This window comes from Eulemur rufifrons, chromosome 8, assembly GCF_041146395.1.
Source record: "Eulemur rufifrons isolate Redbay chromosome 8, OSU_ERuf_1, whole genome shotgun sequence".
Classification (NCBI taxonomy): domain Eukaryota; kingdom Metazoa; phylum Chordata; class Mammalia; order Primates; family Lemuridae; genus Eulemur; species Eulemur rufifrons.
In genome coordinates this window covers 26,721,857-26,737,706 of record NC_090990.1, presented here as the reverse complement: position 1 = coordinate 26,737,706, position 15,850 = coordinate 26,721,857, and the positions used below count along the sequence as shown (strand labels likewise).

The 15,850-nt window shown below is 46.0% G+C and overlaps 1 protein-coding gene across 1 annotated transcript; it reads right to left on the bottom strand.

Annotated features, from left to right (window-relative positions):
• Positions 1 to 6,147: 6,147 nt before the first annotated feature.
• Positions 6,148 to 15,642, bottom strand: UTP11 (UTP11 small subunit processome component). The gene is made up of 8 exons (XM_069477717.1): positions 15,515 to 15,642; positions 12,305 to 12,366; positions 10,998 to 11,100; positions 10,533 to 10,646; positions 9,943 to 10,036; positions 9,709 to 9,839; positions 7,137 to 7,247; positions 6,148 to 6,399 (listed from the first exon to the last, which is right to left on the bottom strand). The coding sequence occupies exons 1-8, from the start codon at positions 15,575 to 15,577 to the stop codon at positions 6,316 to 6,318; spliced, it is 762 nt and encodes a 253-aa protein (XP_069333818.1). The 5' UTR covers positions 15,578 to 15,642; the 3' UTR covers positions 6,148 to 6,315.
• Between the last annotated feature and the right edge of the window lie 208 nt (positions 15,643 to 15,850).

The window sequence follows — 15,850 nt, the reverse complement described above, 5'->3', positions numbered from 1 at the left end:
GCAGGATGACAGAGAGATGATTAAACCCACAGAGAAGATTGATAAGGGAGCTAAACAGCTGCAACTCTGCAAGGTAGGCTGGGACAAATCTCATCTTGTCCTGGCAGAGCTCAAAGAACTGGGGGGCTGGGCCAGCCCGGCTGAGCTCATGACCTCCAGGAGCTCCAGAGCAGGAGTGGGGGCTGGGGTGGAGGGGTGGAGCCCAGCCCCCACTCCTGCCGCCTCACAGCTCCCTCCGGGAGCAACACCCATCAGCACCTGGACAGCACACCCTTCTCACTGATGCCCCTTCACCCACGGCATCTCTGCCTCAGCTCTCACTCTCATTATTATTAGATGTGATTTTACAGCGGAAACGCTGAGTCAGACAAACCAAGCCTCCCCAGAGGCGGTGGGAGAGGGGAGTCCAGGGGAGCTGGCCCTCTCCAGGCAGGGTTCTTGGAGGGAGTGAGATGAGGACTTGGGCCCCCAGCTTCCAGAATGAGTGGGACGTCCATCTTTCCTGGTTCTCCTGTCTGCCCCAGGCCCAGGATCCTCACCTGGAATTCTCAGACATTCAGAGCCCTTTTGTGACTCCCACCCAGCCTCTCAGCCTCAGTCTTGCCAGCCTCTGAACTTCCCTTGGCAAGTTTAAGAAAATGGCCCAGGCCAGGCGTGGTGGCTCACGCCTGTAATCCTAGCACTCCGGGAGGCCGAGGCAGGAGGATCGCTCGAGGTCAGGAGTTCGAGACCAGCCTGAGCAAGAGCGAGACCCCGTCTCTACTCAAAAATAGAAAGAAATGATTTGGACAGCTAAAAATATATATAGAAAAAATTAGCCGGGCATGGTGGCACATGCCTGTAGTCCCAGCTACTCGGGAGGCTGAGGCAGGAGGATTGCCTGAGCCCAGGAGTTTGAGGTTGCTGTGAGCTAGGCTGACGCCACGGTACTCTAGCCCGGGCAACAGAGCGAGACTCTGCCTCAAAAAAAAAAAAAAAAAAAAAAAAAAGGCCCAGGGATCCTGAAGCCTGGAAGCGAGGTGGTTCTGGGCCCTGTTTCCTCACACCAGGGCTCACCGCTCAGAAGGCAGCCCCTGCCTCCCAGGTGCCTGCCAGCGCTGGAGAGAGGCAGGAAAAGCGCATTGCTGGAGTCTGGGATCCCACTCTGCAAACAGGAACATGGGCACTGTGCTCCTGTGAGGGTCCGAGGGCCCAAGAACTCGTGGAGAGCACACATTTCTGCTTCCACCTTATGCGGAAGAGCACAGTGGGCAGGTCTATCTCTGCTCCCTGGGCCTCTGACTCCCTGGCAGAGAGGAACTGGGCATTGTTGCCAAAAATAAACGTTCCCTCTCCCGCTCCCTGGCTCCCGGCTCCCGCTCATTAGGATGCGTGGCGTTTGGCTGCGGTCCCACACCTTGCAGCTCATTATAAATATGCAGTCGCTGCTGGCGCTACCCCAATCATCTCTGCAATCAGAGCTTTTAATTAGGTTAATTAAATTGTATCAAATCTCGCAGGGACGCAGTTCACTGATGCTGATGAGGCAGCCAAAACAGACCCCAGCTCCTCAGCTAATGAAGGCCGCTGCCTGCCTGGGCCGTGAGGGAGCAGGAGCGCATAACAAACGGGCGCGTCCTCTGGGAGGAGCTGCTGCCCAGGCCTTGAGCTCTGGGGACCTGGCAGGGGGTTCTGCATCAAGCAGACCAGGCTCCAGCTGCAGCAGAGGCTCCCACCCCAGGAACCATCTCCTTCCCGTGAGAACTAACCAGGGCAGCTTCCAGAGCCCGGACAGGTGGGTGGTGTCAGGGCCCTGAGCACCTGCCACCCCTATGAGGCCATCTTGTGTCCCCTCCAAGATCCACTGACCCCACCCAGGGTCTCTACTTCTCCCCCAGAATGGCCCCAAAAGGCCAGGACTCCCTCTCCTACACATACACACACAAACACACTCTCACAGTTAGCCCTGTCACTGCCCCTCTGTCTTATTAGCCAGAGAGGCCAGGCTGAGACTAGAAAACCCATCCAGCCACTGCCGGCCTAGTCTCCATCTGCCATGGAGGCCATCTGCCCCTGGCAGGGGGTGGGGCGGTTTATAAGCTACCCCCCAAGTCTCCATGTGCCAGATGGACCCTGTATCTTCCCACCTACCGCTCTACCTAAAGAGCCCTGAGGGAGGGACACTCGTCTCAGACCTCCTGGGATCAAATTAGCTAGGGAAGGAGATGGTCCCTCCCCACCCTGAGCTGACTAACCCCTGCCCTGGCAATCTATCCAGTGACCACAGGCTCCAGAGCTAGAGGGTCCTGCAAGGGTTTAAGCCGGAAGGCAGGTGCCGCCACCTCGAAAGGGGCTGTCCCTAACGCTCTACTCAGCCTGGCTCCAACCACCTCCTCTTAACCCCTGGGTCACGGTCTCAGTGTCTCTGAGCAAATGAGGAGAGACGATGGGGAAATTTTCAGTGCTCTCGGGACAAGCTGTTTCTGCTGTAGAAGCTGGTTTTTTGATTTGGAAGGTTTGGGTTTTTTTTCCACCCAGTAATGTGAAAACATGAAACCCGAAACCAACCCCCCACATTTGTCACCTCCGAGAGAAGCCTTTGGGGTAACTGGGAGAAAGCTGTAAATGAGTCAGGCTGATTCAGGGCAGGGGGGGCTGCCCAGCTGCCTCCGGGCACCACGATTTCATTAAACATTAACACTTATGATCTGAGCATGGCCTTCTGGTGACAGACGACAGGGGAAGAGGAAAGGGCTTCCTTCCCACCCTCTGCTTACTCCCAAACACAGGAGTCCCCGGGGTTAAATTCCTCTTGCCTAGAAACAGCCAGGTCCTTGGCTCTGCTCTGGACCAGCCTCTCCTACCACCCCGCAGGAGTGGAAGGCTCCAGACTGTAAAACTGCCCGAAGCACTTTGCACCCCTCACACGAGAGAGGAAACAGTCATAGCCATTACTAGGGCCATGGTGAAGCAGACAGGATGGAGAGGGAGAGCTGAGTGCACGTTTCAGTTGGCAGTACAGACTGGACATGACTTCCCAAACATGAGGATGATGGATCCAGGAACAGCGAGATTCTTTATAGGGAGTCTGAAACCGCAGGATTTGTCCTCTGACCTGAGCAGTTTAGGAAAGAACAAGCAGAAGCATGAACTGGGCACCTCCTCTAGACTCCTAAACTCCAAGCAGTGGACTCAGCAAAGGAAGCTCTGCCTCCCTTTGTCTCATAGCTTCTCTCTGATCCTTCTCTACACTTTCCACTAGACAGACCTATGGAGACCTGGCTGGCCAGAGAGGGCGCACCCTCTGACCCCAGGAGGTAGCTGCACAGGCCCAACAAAACCTGCCAGCTCAGCCTCCAGGCAGTATTTCAGGTCCGCCCCCAATTCCTCCATTCACCTGGGGCTGTGGGCAGGACTCCCATCCAAGGTTCGGCCCACCCTTCCCCAACACCCTGTGTGCCAGGCTCCAGGAACTGGCAGGCTGGGAGAGCTCGAGGAGGAAAGGAGCCCAGCACCACACACCCACTTACCTCACTGCCTCAAGTCCCGACAGGCCCTGGCCTCGCCGGCCCCCACAGGTAGGCACAGCGAGCCTGCGTCTGTTGGCTGCCTTCCCTGCTGGAGGACGTGCAGCTCCAATTGTTCGGTGCCCCACAGCCAGCAGCACGAGGAGAGGCAGCAGGCTATCAACGAATGCTCAAAACTGCACGGAGGGAGACCCCTCCCAGAGCCACCCTCTGGGAAACCTAGGGCTCTAGGACAGAAACCTTCCTGCACGGCCTTTCCCAGAAGTAGGAAGCGAAAGCCCTTTCTTGCCCAGTCTTCCTCACAAGGCCACATTAATCTTAAGCTCAGGGGGAGAAAAATCTCATTTTTTCATGGATGCTCTCCCCCATGGCATTGAACTCAATGAACAAACACATGCCAAGCACCTACTGAGTACAGGAGGCTTCTGACAGGAGCCAAGTGTACTATGTGGGTGGACACCAGCTCCCTGAGCTCATCCCAGCAAAGGGGCAGCAGCTCCACCTGCTGGGCCTGTTTCCACCCCGACACCAGGAATCAGTTCCTCCTAAATACATAGTCAGAAAACGAGAGGGGCTTATTTCATTCAAGAATAAAGGTAGGGATCAACACGCCTGCTTTGGGGAGAGGGGCTCGAAGATGTGGCAGCGGACTGAGACTGAGCCAGGCTCACTGACTCTCTGTTGGACAGACCTGACGGTTCCACGGCATTCACGTAACTGCTGCTTTAGAGACTCGGTTTATGAGACCTGAGCCAAACAGAAGTCCTGACTCACAAAAAAGCTCCCCACCTCCGCAGGCTGCCCACAGCCCCTCTTGACACAGCTACAGCAGGATGCTGTCACCAGCCCAGACCACCCGCTGGGCCAGCAGGGGTGGATGCTAGGGAAACAGTGCTCTCTCCTCTTCCCAAGGAGCCAGGAGTCCAGGGTCCCACTGAACACCAAAGCTGCAAAGCCTGACCTCTTCTCAGAACCCCCAAGGCAGAGTCTGCCTGCCTTTGGTTAATCACAGGGGCAGCCATCTCCTCCCTTAAAATCCTTGGGCCCCAGAGACAGCCCACAGTCCACCAGCAATTCAGAACACCTAGCCTCATCCCCTTATAATTCTCTGATTACCTCCAGCCTGGAGCTTATGGGAGCCCAAGAGGATGGACTTTTCTGCTCCATTTGGCACATGGCTGTTCAAGTGTCACTGCTTGTGCCCATGTACCAAAGGGTGTGTAGGTATGCCTGTACCTGTTTATGAGGCCTGAGTTATATGTGCCTTGTGCATCTGTTAACGTGAGAGCCTGTGAAGTGTCTGTACCTTTGTGTGGGTGTATGCTTCATGAGAAGGCATTTAGGTACACTCCCTATCTTCCCCTACCTTCCGACCCAGCAGGGGCATGAGACAGAGTCAGAGCAGCCACCCAGCTGTCTGATCTCAAGAGCAGATCACTACTTAGTCTGCTCACTGCTCTTCAACAACACTGTGATGAGTCCCTTCCCTGGCTTGAGACTCAAGTCTTCCTAAGACTATCAGCATTGACTGAGCTCACCACCTCCCCAGAAGGGAGAGCGCACACACAGACTGGGAAGCAGTTCCTTCCTGCAGGCAAAAGCTACTAGTTTCTGTTCCCCTGGCTCTTCTTCCTGTTTTCCAGGGCTCCCAGATCTGAATCTCACTGGGTATACCCTGAAGAAACAGACTTCCATTCTAGACTTGTGCAGGAACCTAACAGTCATGGGTACTTATTATGTATTAACAATAATTTTTTAAAAAACATCTTTAAAATCCACTCACAGCAAGTCCCCCCAGAACCCTGCTCACTGTTCTCCCACATTTTTTCTAAGCATGCTCAGTCCTGTCCTGACTGGCCTCAGCCTGTGATCCCATATGGGCAGGGAAGGAAAGGGAGAGACTCTGGAAAGAAAAGAAGCTGCCCCACAGACCCTGGGGTCCATATTCCCAGGGTGAAGCACTGTACCAAGCCATTTATAGCCTTGGAATCTTGAACTGGCATGGAGTGCAGAGAGGAACTGAGCCAGGTCTATTCTCATTTGAGCTTAATCAATAAAGAAGAGGTGCCCCTGTGGGTTTCTAGTTGCAAGAGTTTCTATTTGTAGCTGTAAAGTATAAGAGAAAAAAATTCCTCCTTGGATAACTTACGAAGCCACTTGAATAGCCAATAAAAGAAGAATGAAGGAGGGTAAAATCAGTCTATCCACTGGATAAAACATTATACCATCATTAAAAATAATATTTATTTTAATTTTTACTGTGAGCATATATTACTTTTAAAAAATTGTGATTTAACAAAATGGAAAAGAGCTAATGATTTCATTAAGAAGTGGGATATAAAATTGTTTACTTATAATTACAACTATAAAACACAAAAACATAAACAAAAACTGATGCATAGCTTTACAAAATGGAGGAAATAAACCAGAATGCTCACAGTAATTGTTCACCTCCATAGCTCTAGCTCCTAGCACAGTTAAGTATGCAATAAATATTTGTTGTTCTTGAATAAGCATTGGGATTAGGAATGAATTAATCTATTTTCCAAATTTGGTATAATGAGATTCTATAACTTTCATAATAAAAAAAATTATGTATATAAAAATACAACTGATTTCACAAACCAAAAACACTAACAGAGGGGAAGGGGATACAATGTTGTTCATAGAAAGACACTGAATGTTAGATTGACAAAAAATTATGGTTACAAACAGGAAAACTATGTCATTTGGACTAAGGGGATTTGAAGTTACTAGAAAAAAACAGAATTATTTTCAATGCAGAAAGACAAGGTTTATCTATAACATGTCAACGTTTTCGACGACTCTGAAATTTGTAAATGGCTGGGGAGTTCACTGTTTCTTTCTTCACCTTCACCTTCTGAGCTTTATCCTACGAAAGAGTAAAAAGGTGATCAGTAAACAGCAGAAGAGGGTTTTGTGAAACAGGAAGGTTAATAGACTACCTATTAAAAAGCCCCCAACTCAGCCCTTCTCAAAGTTCAAAAAACACACAGCCCTACTGCCCTAGGCATTCACAGTATGCAATGAATTAACTTCTCCCCTGAGCATCTAGAATGGTATTAGCTGTGTATAATTCTTGGGAAAATTGAGAAGAAAGGTGCTCAAATAGTTGTTTTATTTAAAATTATATAATTTTAATACTCTCACGGAACCCCAGTTGAGAAAGGCTGACCTAAATGATCTGCAAAGGTAAAGAATTTGACATTTAGAGGAATGATAATAATATGAAAGAGGCATCTTATATTCCTTAGCTCTGCTATTTAACTACACAATGTTGTCTATTTTTAAACACCAATGAGTGACATGCACTGTTTTGTTAACCTGTTTAAATGTTACAGGAGCTGCTCATAAGCTATAAAGTTCATATGCTACCCGATCCTACCCTTTGCTGTTCCAAAGCACTGACTAATAACCCCCTTATTACCTTCTTAATCAAGGAACATTTCAACACTGTCAGAGTAACAGACACTGGCTCAAACCACTGCCCCTGAGGAGCAGACATTTTCACTGGGGTTGATTTACACACAGCTGAAATCCAGTCTGAGTTAAGACCTTTACAAGAAAGGAAAGAAAAAAAAAAAAAGGCCTAAGGCTCTCTCTCCTCACCAGAAGATCTTTGCGTGTTTGAATTTTCTGTGCAATAACGAACAATTTCTTCTCTCGCTCAATCCGCTGTGTCAGGCAGTTATATTGCTTTTGCCTTTCTTTAGCTATCCGCTGCAGAAGAAACACAGTAAAATAATTAACAGGACAGTAACGAATAAGCAGCTATTTCTTAAATCACTTAAGCCCAAACGCATAAATGGTTTCATTAACTCCCTCCCTTCTCCAGAAACAACATAACATGATTACTACAAAATTGCCCATTTTAGGAACATTGCATTCTAGAGCTGAAAGGAACCTTAGAGACTATCTTATCAAAACCCATCATTTTACAAATGCAGAAAAATGAGGCTTAGAGAAGTAAAACCACTAGCCCACGGACACATGGTTCACCTGAAACAGAGTCAAGACTATCCCTGTGTCTCAGGGATCCAGGAATCTTTGCACTGCTAACTAAGCTGCTTCAACCTTTGTGTGAGTGCCCCAGTCACCTGAGATGACAGCAGCAATGAACCAGTATTAGAAACCCTACACAAAGGGAAGAGAGAGCAACGAAAGAGTCCCCAGGCAGCGTGCTGGTGCCTGAGAATCTTAGCGCTCAGAGAGCAGGATTTTTTTCAGCAGAAGCTGACGTTGAGAATTCTCACTGCTAACTGGTGCCTCAAAGACCAGTGGAGTCCTTAAGTTTTGAAGACTTATAATAAATCTCTGAGAAACTGAGGAAAGCTTTGCGTTCTTTCTTGAAATAAATGTACATACATGTTTGTATTTAATACAAATTTGTGCCAACATATATACATATTTGCACAAAATTTCAGTGTGGGAGGGGAGTGTTCACAGACCTTCTAAAGCCCACCTACCCCTTCCAAGTTATAGACTAAATTCCCTTGCAATCCACCCAAGGGTAGCCTCTTTTTTTTTTTTTTTTTTTTTTAAAGAGACAGGGTCTTGCTCTATGATTGTTCAGGCTGAAGTGCAGTGGTGTGATCATAGCTCACTGCAGCCTTGAACTCCTGGCCTCAAACAATCCTCCCGCCTCAGCCTCACAAAATGCTGGGTTTATGGGTATGAGCCACTGCATCCAGCCAAGAGTAGTATCTTGGCCGGGCGCGGTGGCTCACGCCTGTAATCCTAGCACTCTGGGAGGCCGAGGCGGGTGGATCGCTCGAGGTCAGGAGTTCGAGACCAGCCTGAGCAAGAGTGAGACCCCGTCTCTACTAAAAATAGAAAGAAATTATATGGACAACTAAAATATATATATACAAAAAAAAAATTAGCCGGGCATGGTGGCGCATGCCTGTAGTCCCAGCTACTCGGGAGGCTGAGGCAGTAGGATCGCTTAAGCCCAGGAGTTTGAGGTTGCTGTGAGCTAGACTGACGCCACAGCACTCACTCTAGCCCGGGCAACAGAGTGAGACTCTGTCTCAAAAAAAAAAAAAAAAAAGAGTAATATCTTAATAAAAATTATCTTAATAAAAATAATTTTGCTTTGAACAAAATCAAAAGAACACTGCTAGACAAAAATGGCAAAATTCAAGCCTTCTTTCTTATTAATAACTTCTCAGAAGCTATGTTGGTGAACTACTTTACTCGGGAGTTTGGAATACTAATCTCTTTAGGGACTATCACAATACTTGAGAAATGTCAGTGACACAGCTCATTGCAAATACTACTAATTGACAAACAGAGTGATCACAAGAACACCAGTGAGCCGGCTCCTCAGCTGGAAGTGCTATCTACATAGAGGGGAATATTACTGGACCTCAGACTTCAACAATTCACCAATTCTAGCATACTCTCACAGCAGTGGTTTCAGACAGCTTTTGTTTTCACTTTATCGCACAGACTGTCAAATTTATGGGATTACCCAATATAGGCAAACTAATTAGGGGTATTTATATTACTAAAGCAAGTTTAGCTGCCTCTGAGCTAGAGAAAACTGCTGTGAAATTAAACATTGGAAGCAAAACTGATGCGGTGTAAATGATTCAAATCAAAACAGAACAGCTGTCTGCTTGAAACACATTGACAGCATTTTTTTTTTTTTAAATGAATCAGTCAGAAGTGAGAGTTCAACTCCAGACGGCTTTGAGGAAAAGCATGTCTTCTACAGAACCCAGTGACAGTGATGGAAAGCACGATAAGGAAAAGTCAATGCAAAATTTTGGTTTCAAATGCGTAATATGGGAGACCTTTTGATATGTGTGTTCACTGCTGCAGATTCAATACCACAGTACACCAAATCCCTTAATTTTCAGTGTCCCCTCTTTTCTCTACATTTTAAAAATGCTGGTATCCATTACAAGCATTAAAGGCACAAAGCTCAGGGTCAGAGCTGGAAATCAAACCAGATCTAGAAGCCAGAACCTCAGCTCCTAACAACTATACCACATGTCCTCCAATCTTAGAAACCAAGGGACCCTCCTCCGCTTCCATCCCCACCGTCAAATCCTCCTTCCACTTTTCTGAGGGACCTTGATGAGTGTTCCAAAAATACTTATATGAAATGCAGGGGCAAAAAAAAGGAATCTACATTCCCCTAAACTCACATGTAAACAACAACAGAGAAAATTACCTTAAGTCGAGTCTGATAGGTAACTCCTTTCACTCTTTCCTTCTGCAATGTCTCTATCCTGGGTCTATTGAAGACTCTGTCGACCAGTTCCGGTGCCGTATGCAGGTGAGTTGCGATATCAAACTGCTCAACTAAAATTCAAGATAATCCTTAAAGAACTGCCTGTTTCTAACAGCAAACAACACGGACTCACATAGCAGACTGTCCCAGAAACCTTTCAAACATTTCACATACCTTCCTTTTTGGTGTCAAAAAAGAACACATGCTTCTTCTGTTGCTTCCCCTGGAAGTCCAGCAGATGGAGCTCTGATTTTAGCCTTTCAATTTTCTAGAACACAGAATATGGTCTCCTTTTTATTGGGTTCTTCTAGGGTATCGAAAATAAATTTGTAAAAAGTTTAAACCATTTCACATCATGTTTGTCAGACAGTAAGAATTTTCTTCATTATTTTAAAGGAAAGAACCACTAAAATTCATCAAGCACCAAGTACATGTCAGGAACTTGGTGAGGTGCCCCTCCAAACTCAATCCTTCCAACAATCCTGAGACAGAAACGAGGAAACAGCCTCAGAAAGATTAACTAGCCCTATGACTAGCCCATAGTCAAAGGGCTAATCAATGGCAATGTCAGAATTCAAACCTGTGCCTGTCTCATTCCCAAACTTGAATTCCTGCCACTCCACCACGCTGACTATACTTTGATCAGTATCACAATCAAGCAGGATTGTAAGTGCCAGAAGAAATCAACTGATAACTTGAGATTGATGGATTTAAGTTTCCTTTCTTAACCAATAAAAGTACATCAGAACGAAGTTAATTGTTACCTTAGCTTCTGCAACCCTTTTCATTTCTATATATTTGACATCCTGAGTTTTCATCAGCTTTAGCTGTTCTGGAGTTACTTCTTCTTTTGTCTCCTTAATAACATGAACTCCATCCTAAAATCCAAATTGAAATCATCAATAAGTTGTTGGCATAGTTCATGGTTAGAATAAAGACGACCAAATGCTGTATGCTAACAGCAATTCAAGGCACGAGGCCCGAGGTGCGTGTTCAGTGTAGCGCATCCACTCCTAGAACAGCTCCACATGCAAGACAGCTGAGATTCAAAGGCAGAAGTGCACATTCCTCACGAAAGGGCAGGTGAGCCTTGGATACTGACCGAAAGCATCTGGAGTAACCAGAGGAGGGCTAAATTAAGGCCAAGGACCCTTCCTCTCCATCACCTCTCCCAACATTATTTTCCAACAGTTGGAGCTCAAAACACAACTGATCCATTAAGTACCCACCTGGAGCTTAACCCGAGTCATTTTATAGTAGAATTCATCTGGATTTTTTTCAAGAGCCTTCTTCCGGAGAGCTCTGAGGTATTCTTGTTTCTTGTGGTAGTCACTAGAAGGCAGGTTAAAGGAGGTTCATAGTAAAAACAAACAAAGAAACAAAAAAAACAAAAATAACCACCCCACAATGAGCAGATTTTACAAAGTGAACCTCAAAAGAGCCAACACAGTGACTGGATCTGACCCCACCACTCCATGTCACTGAGCTGAGCTCATGTCTCCACAGGGTGCACTATCTAGCAGTCCTCTCCTATCCCAGTGAACCTGACGTTCACTGTCCTCATCCTACATGTTTTAGTGCCATTTATATCATTACAGGGAGACAACAAACAAAACACAGATTAAAACTCCTCAGGCAAGGTTGGGCACCAAATGACCAAATACGATTTGGAAACTACACGTACAGTATAGCATAATGACTACAATTGTGGACTCTGGAGCCAGGTCTGGGTTCAAATCTGGACTCCACCACTTCTGGCTAAGTAACCCTGGATAAGTTAGTGAACCACTTTGTATCCCAAATTCATCTGCAAAATGGGTACAGCAATAGGAACCTATCCCAGAAGGTTGTTGGAATAAATGAGCGTAAAATTTATAAATCTCCTAGAACACTGCCTGGCCCAATAACAGCGCTTAATTATTATTAACCTTAAAAACTCTGGGACCCACAGAAAACCACTTAATCCATCACCACCACCTGTACCAGGATCATAAGAAGGACCTCACGCGATATGTATGGCTAACAAATAATTATGAAGTCTTTTGCAAATAAAGTTCTCGTGGAGAAGAATGAGGATAATTGTTTTATAAAATGCAGAGTTCATTATCACCCACGCTCTGTCTCATGAATCCATCTTTCACATCTCTTCATTCCACACCACACACATGGTGATGTAAGAGGCTCAACAAATGGCATTTTAGATTATATCTTGCACTTCAAGAAAATGAAGAGAAAAAAGATTCAGCTTTTTGTTCAAACACCAAGGCAGAGGCAAATCAAAGCCATTATGACAAAACTATCTGGAACAACATAATAAAAAAAATTCACAATGCAACTACAGTTAAATAAATAAAGATCTGCCTGAACAAAGAGAGAAGTCTGGGGTCACAGAAAATTGTGTGACATGATGCCAGAGCTTTGGCCACTGTATCAATGGCAGGAAATTATTCCCTGGTGGACACTCGGGCAATTCAGCTCAGCGCAGGGAGGCCGTAAGCCTTCTTGGCAGCACTTCTCCCAGAAAGACTGAACTCACTTTGCACGAAGTTTGTAATCTTTCTTTTTCTCCAGTAGGCCCAGACGTTTTCGAAAGCCGGGCTAGAAAACAAAATAAAAAATAGTGCTTAGTTTCTTTCCTCAGCAAACACATACCCAAATCAACATGACACCGAGTGGGAACAAGAGTCTCTGGAGTGTTCAGTAAATCCATGTCCTTGGAGCCAACCCACTACCCTGTTCCCTTCCCTCCCCACAACTGGGCTCTGCCCAAGGATGAGAGGGACCATGCCAGTGCCAGAGAGGTCACAAGCACTGCTGTAGTAGGTTTCTTGGCCTATTAAGGACACAGAGAGGCAACAATGACTCGGCAGTAAGCAAGCAGTTGCCAGTTGTACTAAAATTACTACCGACTTAATCCAGGGGTTCATAAAATACTACAAAGGGAAAACATAGTAACAGGGAGGCAACTGTGGTAAGGGAGCTAAATTTAGAGTCCAGAGACTTAGGTTCAAATCCAAAGCTTTACCTCTTAACAATCTGTGACCTTGGGCAAGTCACTTAACTTCTCTGAGCTGCTATTTCCTAATAGTAAAATGAGAATAATAGTACCTACTTTTCACGGTTCTTATAAGGATTTAATAAGCCTCTGTAAGTGGTAGTGCCTGCACATGGCTTGACACACATCAGGTGCCTAGCATAAATTTATTGTTATTACTGTACCTGTGGTACAAGGTATGAGGGAAAACAGAGTATGAAAGAAAGGACTTTCTCTGACACAGATTTGGATAGCATGGAGGGTACAAGGATTAAATCTTGGTATGATCTTTCTACAGGCTACCACTTGGTGAGCAATTAGTATATGTCAGGGTCTGTGCTAGATTCCTTGCCTGCATCATCATAATAGGTCACATTTATGAAGTTACAAAGCAACATGCTATGCTTGGTACACAATCTCATTTAATGCCCACAACAATCATGGGAAGTAGGTAAAGTGGGCACTATTGTTACTCAATTTTTCAGAGGGGGAATGAGGTTTAGAGAATGATATGCCCAAGAACGCAGAAGTAGTAAGTGGCAAAGCTAAAACTAGAATGCATTCTATCTGGGGCCACAATCTGAGCTCTTCCATATCCAACAGTCTGAGATTATTCTGCTCTGAATAATCTTGACTTTGGAGGAACTAGATACACCTCTCTACTGTTTAAACTTGTATTAATATAATGATTCGGGTAGGATTTTTAACAGTCATTTTTCTCATTTTTTATCCTTCAGGTGATGCAGTAAGTCAGTATTTAAAATAATACCCAAAACCTCTCCTGATAATTTTTATTTTAATTACAGGAGATAAAGGGAGTTTGACAGAGTGGAGAAAGAAAACTCCAGAGTCAAAAGAGCAACAACATGAGGTGAGGCAGAAATCTTGAAATCTGTCCTGTCTGCTTGAATGTACATCTGCATTACAGAAGGAAACCTGGTAGCCCATCTGAAACAGTTCACATAATAACACATAAAATATCTTCAGTAGCCCCCCTATTGCTTCACTGAAGGATCTACAGGATGAAGTCCAAACTACCCAAACAGGGAAATGTTTGTGTCAATGAACATTGACACGTAAACCCCCACCTTCCCTGCATGGCCTTCTCTTCACCTCTCCCACGAAGACCTTCTATTTCTACTCAGATTTTGCCATGTCCGCAGCCACCCTTGAAAGCCCTCTCTCTGCTAATCCAAATACACTTCTTACAACTGTGACTTTGGATACACTACTCAATCTCTTTAAGCACCAGGTTCCTTATTTGTAAAATGAGGATAACATCCACGTCATAGGGATGTTGTAGGATTATGTGAGACAACTGCAAAGCACGTAAGGTTGTGCCTAGCATATAGTAAGTACTCAAAAGGTGACAGTTTTGCCTCTGAAGGCAAATTGCTTCCAAGTTCAAGAAATTTCACCATAACACTTTCTCATCATCTCGACTCTTGTCACTCATAACCCTTGTTTGACATTTTTTATGTGCCATCTCTTACAAAGTTGCCTCTTTATTCATCTTCTGTAGCCTCTGGATTCAAAACACCTGGTGTGATTCCTGGCTTTGCTGCTTGTCAGCTATAGCTGTATGTCTATGGGCAAAGTACTTATCTGAGCCTCTGTTTCCTCATCTGCAAAGGTGAGGAATTAATAGTACCTACTTCCACACTGCTGCTGTTGAGAGTTAAATGACAGTAAGAGTAAATCATTTTGCACGTTGGCTCAGCACACAGTAAGAATTCTAGCTATTATTAACTTTGGATAGGTCCACACAGAGACTCCCAAACAAGGTGGGAAATTACACTACTGTTCCTAGCACCCAACTGAGCACACAGCAAATGCTCAATAAATGTCTGGTAAATGCTATTAAGCAATATTGGACAGTGGTTAAGAGGCCTTAGTTCTATCCCATCCATCAGTTAGCTGCACAACTTTGGACACATCCTTTCCCATTTCTTCCTCATCTGTAAAATAAAGTTGGACCAGGTATCTCTAAGGGCCTTTCTGAATCATATATTATGCGATTCCTGAGAGCAGTCAAGTGGAAACATCAATTCTGCATATAAGCTCATTTCTACTCAACCTCCCCGCACAGACACACCCTCCACAGAAATCCTACAATTGTATATCCTGCCTCAATTTGTTGTTTGAAAATGGGCAAGTCACTCTATGGACCTCAGTTTCCTCACCTGTATAATGGGGATGGAAAACACCAACATACAGGGTGAGGCATAAATAAAAGCATATCTGGTAGATCTTCATGAACTACAAAGTCCACGCATGGTGATACCACACTAGTAACACCAATCTCTTTGGTCAGGGCCCCCATATTGCTGCGGGCAGAGCTGAGCATTAGATGTGGGTTCCAATTCCAGCGTGGCAGTTATTGGCTATGTGAGCTGTGACCTCAACTTCCTCAGAGAAGGCCAGGCACATTACACACATTATCTCACTCAAGTACTGCACTGAAATCTTGCAGAGTAGGTCTGATTATCCCCAAGGAATAGGGAGCAGCCCGAGCTATTCCTAGAGAGGGAACGACAACCCACCATCCGCGTCCCGCGAGGCTCCGCCCCGGCCAAGCCAGCGTTATTAGCATATATTTGCATGTATTTACATAGCGCGTCTACGTCCAGCCGGCACCAGGGCCCCAGAGTTACGAGAGCAAGCAGCACATGGGGCCAAGGGCCAGCGCTCCTGGGGCTTGTGCGGTCCTACCTGGCTTCGCTCTCGGTGTTCCCGCTGCCGGGACTTAACCGCCTTCCGAAAAGCCGCCGACATGTCTGCTCAGTCCTGGAAGAGCTCAGTGGACAAACGCCGGCTCGCACTGCCGCTGCCACCGCGTCCTCTGATCCTGCCGGAAACAGGCCAAACCGCCGAGGCTTAGGACCTCCTACTTCCTCCACGCAGCCTATCCAGAGCCTGCCTTTCCGGAAATACGTTCTCTAACAAAGGCGGCCATCGCAGGCTACTATTGGGAAGTGTAGTTTCCTAGATCTAATCTCGTGACTCTACAAGACGCCGTTCTTATTCGCCAGAGCCTGTCCATGCTAC